Source organism: Scatophagus argus, chromosome 17, assembly GCF_020382885.2.
Source record: "Scatophagus argus isolate fScaArg1 chromosome 17, fScaArg1.pri, whole genome shotgun sequence".
Lineage (NCBI taxonomy): Eukaryota > Metazoa > Chordata > Actinopteri > Scatophagidae > Scatophagus > Scatophagus argus.
In genome coordinates, this window is record NC_058509.1 from 1,627,137 (window position 1) to 1,631,763 (window position 4,627).

At 40.8% G+C, this 4,627-nt stretch overlaps 2 gene segments (V, D, J or C); both read left to right on the forward strand.

Annotated features, from left to right (window-relative positions):
- Positions 1–1,698: 1,698 nt before the first annotated feature.
- LOC124075036 lies at positions 1,699–2,200 on the forward strand. The segment is given in 2 exon segments: positions 1,699–1,757; positions 1,865–2,200. Coding segments are annotated over 2 exon segments (375 nt in total).
- A 760-nt stretch (positions 2,201–2,960) lies between these two features.
- On the forward strand, positions 2,961–4,528 carry LOC124075048. The segment is given in 2 exon segments: positions 2,961–3,232; positions 3,448–4,528. Coding segments are annotated over 2 exon segments (360 nt in total).
- Positions 4,529–4,627: the final 99 nt, after the last annotated feature.

The following is a 4,627-nucleotide window of genomic DNA, read 5'->3' on the forward strand; positions in this document are numbered from 1 at the left end:
AACTCCAGAGTCCTCCTCCTCGTGACCTCCCCGACCGGTGGTCGCGGCCCGCTCAGAAAAGCTGCAGGCCGTCGATCTGGAACGCCGAATCCGGCATGTTGTGCTTTAGCCAGGTTTCCGTGAGGCAAAGGATCGCACAGTTCCTCATCTCTGTGGAAACACTCTGCCTCAGACGTAACAGGTCCACTTTGTTGTCCAGGGAGCGGACGTTGGCCAGGAACAGAGTTGGAATTGGTGGCCTGCTAGGAGTGCAAATAGGAGTGCAATAAAGATATTTTTAAAGTGAAATTTGATCCAGTTTCATGGTTTTAATTACATAATTCATCAACAGATTTTACAAAATAAATTGTCCAAATGCAATTTTATTCAGCCCACATTAAATTATCAGCAACCATGATTTTTAAACTATCTATCTTTAGCACACATGATTTTTACATTAACTGCATTTAGTAAACATAATTCTTAAATTAACTGATTTAAGAATTTTAATTATACTTGTCCAATAGCCCAGGCATCAATCAACCAAATCAGTCAAACTCGCAAGCATCCCATGAAATCACCTCACAAACAGTCCTCTAAAATAAGAGCATGTAGACAAACATATGGACTCTCACCGGCTCCTTCTTACTCTTTTGTTGAAACAAGCTTCCATTTGCACAAAGTCTTCACCCTGCTGGTGCACTGTTTCCCCCACTGCTGCTCTGCTGAGTGAGTCTGTGTGTGACTCTCACACTTGGACTGGTTGATTAGGTGATCAAGCTCACCTGGTACTTCCAGGGAGAGCGACACTCAGACTGAAGGGGTGTGGCTCACCGATCAGCTCAACAGATAATGTTGGTTGAACATTATTAAGAGCAGAAAGTTGTGTTATTGTAATCGTCTTACCATGTTTACTGTTGGCCAAAATAATTGTTTTGGATAAAACTGAAATGAATACCAAAGGTATTGACAGTTTTAAACTAGCAAAAAGTTATCTGGAATAAATTGACTTGTTACTGTTGTGACTTTCTGTGCTGACTAATGATCCAGAGACACATACAAACACACACACTCTTAATGAACAGCATAGAAGGTAATATTCCATGAACTGTACTACACTAATGTTTTTTCATAAAGTTGTTGAACAATTAAATCCCTTAAAATGAATGAAAGTTACTGTCACCGCATCTCACAATTCACATGTATTGAGGCCTGTCTGTGTGACGAGACAACAACTACTTCAACATGAATTACATTGAAAGTCTGCTTGTGGCCATAGTTTGTTCTTATTTACTTCAGCGATTAATGAGGGTCCTGTAGGTTCAGTATGTGGATTTGCGTCCAGTCAAAGAATAAAACCTCAAATGTGAAACTCCCCACCATATTTCCTTTCGATTTAAATAATCTTTAAATCTTTAATTAAAAAATCTTGTGATTCTCTAGAGGACACAAAGCATGTATATGGCAAAGCTAAATATATATGAACATGATACATTAATAAAAATCTAATGACAAATGCTGATGTTGATCAGTATCTTCATTAAATCTTGAAACTATCAGGATGGAAACATGTCAGTCAGAGCATTTCCATAGAGAGCCACTTTGCATCAGCAGCACCATGCTCCAGTGCTCTGGGAGAGTTTATAGTCCTGAGAGTTGAACACTGGATGACTGACAGCTGTCCTTCATGACAACAGAAGCCACAGAAATCCTCCTCATCAAAAACATGACTTTGATCTGCGTCCTCATCTGGACTCTCCTCTGCTGCTGCTTCACAGGTAAAGTCCAGAGAATCAAACTCCTCTCCTCTATGAACATCCGTCCCTCTGAAATGAAGCCCACAAAACCATGACGCTGCTTTATGTTTTTGTCTCTGTGTCCTCAGAGTCCAGAGGACAGGTCACAGTGACTCAGCCTGCAGCAGTGAGCTCTGCTATTGGAGGCTCCGTCTCCATCAGATGCAGGACCAGTCAGAATGTTTATAGCAATAACTATTTAGCCTGGTACCAACAGAGAGATGGAGAAGCTCCTAAACTCCTCATTTACTATGCTAGCACTCGACAGTCAGGGATTCCTGATCGTTTTACAGGCAGTGGATCAAACTCTGACTTCACTCTGACCATCAGTGGAGTCCAGGCTGAAGATGCAGCAGTTTACTACTGTCAGAGTTTTCACTATATCAACAGTCAGTATGTGTTCACACAGTGAAAAACGGTCGTACAAAAACCTCCCTCAGTCAGACTGAACAGAAACTGAACTGACTGCTGCAGCTGGAAGCTCCTGCAGAGACTGATACACTTCACTGAGGACACACAGTGAACACACAAAACACTTTTTAACAATTTCTCTGTGTTTTTCCATAATTAACTGCCTCCACAACATAAAGAATAAATCTACAGATGTTTTCATATTTGAAATACTTCATACATCACTAACAGCATTTCCAGACACAAAACACCACAGAACTACAATTTTCTAAATTAAAGCCAGTGTGTGATCTTTCAGACGAGAAATAATGGACAGTGATGTAGAAAGGCTTACAGACAGGTACAGGTCCCAGTTAAGGACATAAAACATGAGGCAAGAAAGAAACACTGGAATCCATGACAAGGACACAGTGGAGGTGGGCTGGTATATGTAGTGAGTGACTGATGAGGGAATGAGGTGCAGCTGAGGAGGTTGGCAGGAAACTGCAGGGAGGATGAGAAAAGTGGGAACAGGTGTGAAGATGGATGAGGCAGTCAGGTGATGGAGGAAGGAGGGAAAGTCTGAGGGCATCTGGTGTGTCTCTCTGTCACTACATGGACTTGAGACAAAGAAATCTGTCCACCTGTAACTGATGAAGACTTCCATGTCTTCTGGCTCTGCCCACATGTCCAACAGGTCTGGTTGGAGTCTCGGTCTCAGCATCCCCTCATCCCTCATCACTGCTTTACTTGTTCAAAATGTCCACATTACAAACACCTACAGACATGTCAGACCTGCTGCTACCAGACTCTTCAGTGTCCTCTGCATGTAAATGTGTAGTTGGGTGGTGTCAGCAGTGAGGGGGAAACAGCAGGACATGTTGAGGACAGCTACAGTCCACTGACTCTGTGTGTTTGCATATGTGTCCTGCCTCTGTGCTCCCAGCCGTTAAGAGGCCAGTGTTGATCAGTGGCTGTCCAGGCCTTTCAGAGCCACTGACCTGCCGGCAGCACAATGATGATGTCCCTGATCCTACTGCTGCTCACCCTGGGGCTCCTTGTTCAGGGTGAGACTCTCTTCTGAAGACTTTGCTTCAGGATGCAGCCAGGTTCACCACAGTGATGTTCTGCTGTGATGGAGAAACAGTGAAACAAGCAGCATTTACCTTCTTCCATCTGTTCTCCATGTTAAAGAGATGATCCTCTTCTGTTTGGATGTTGATCATCTTTCTCCACACTGGATTTGTCTCAATAACCTTCTGCTCTTTTTCATGTTTTCTAGATTCATCAGGAGAAACCATCCTGACTCAGTCTCCTCAGACTCAGTCTGTTGTTCCAGGACAGACTGTCTCCATCAGATGTGAAGCCAGTTCAAGTGTTAGTAGCAACCTGCACTGGTACCTTCAGAAAGTTGGAGAAGCTCCTCAACTGTTAGTTTATTATGCTACAACTCGTTACTCTGGAGTTCCTGATCGTTTCAGTGGAAGTGGATCTGGAACTGACTTCACTCTGACCATCAGCGGAGTTCAGACTGAAGATTCAGGAGTTTATTGCTGTCAGCAGTCTAACAGCTGGCCGTTCACACAGTGAAACAGCGTCGTACAAAAACCTCCTCAGCAGGAGAGGAACTGATCTGAATCAACAGCTGCACTGAAACTGAAACACTAATGGTTTAAATAAAATACATTTTAGATAAAAACAGGCAACAACAGAACAGTAATGACTTTGAGGATAAAATTAGTTTGTGTATTTCTTGTAAATGCAATATTTTTTATATAACTTTAATTCTTAATTCAAGTTTGTTTTTGTGTTTTTAGAGCTACAGTATTTGCAATTGTGGTTCTTGGTAACATCATAACACAAAATAGCTCTTTTTATTTAGCTTTATATTGAGAAAGTCACATCAGACAATTATCAAAGAGATGTAACACATGAATTCAGATTGTCATCAACTGTATGGTATCATGACATTTTATGACATTCACTGTCTTCTTGTCACTTAAAAAGTTTGACTTTAAGTAAAGTTGTTTTGTCTCATTTAAAAATTCCTTGCAAAACATTTCAAATGAAATTGACATTATATGATTTTATGTGGATGATACGCAGCTCTTTATTTAAAATCCTGAAAATACTTGTGAATTACAATTTTATGTTAAGGTTTACAGAATTAACGACAGATTCATATGACATATGGATGTTGTTGGATAGACAAAAGTAACAACATAAAGTTTCAAACTTTAGGTGAAACAGTCTTACCATGTGTTTCATCACCAAATATGATTAATTTAGAAATAACTGGAATGACCACAGAAGACATCCACAGTCTTAAACTATTAAAAAGTCATCTGGAGTAAATTGACTTCATACTATCAACCACACTGTGTTGACTCTGTGCATGAAGCTGAGAAATGTATTTATTATATCACAAATATCAGTGGAACAAAGTCAAGAGACGTGTCACA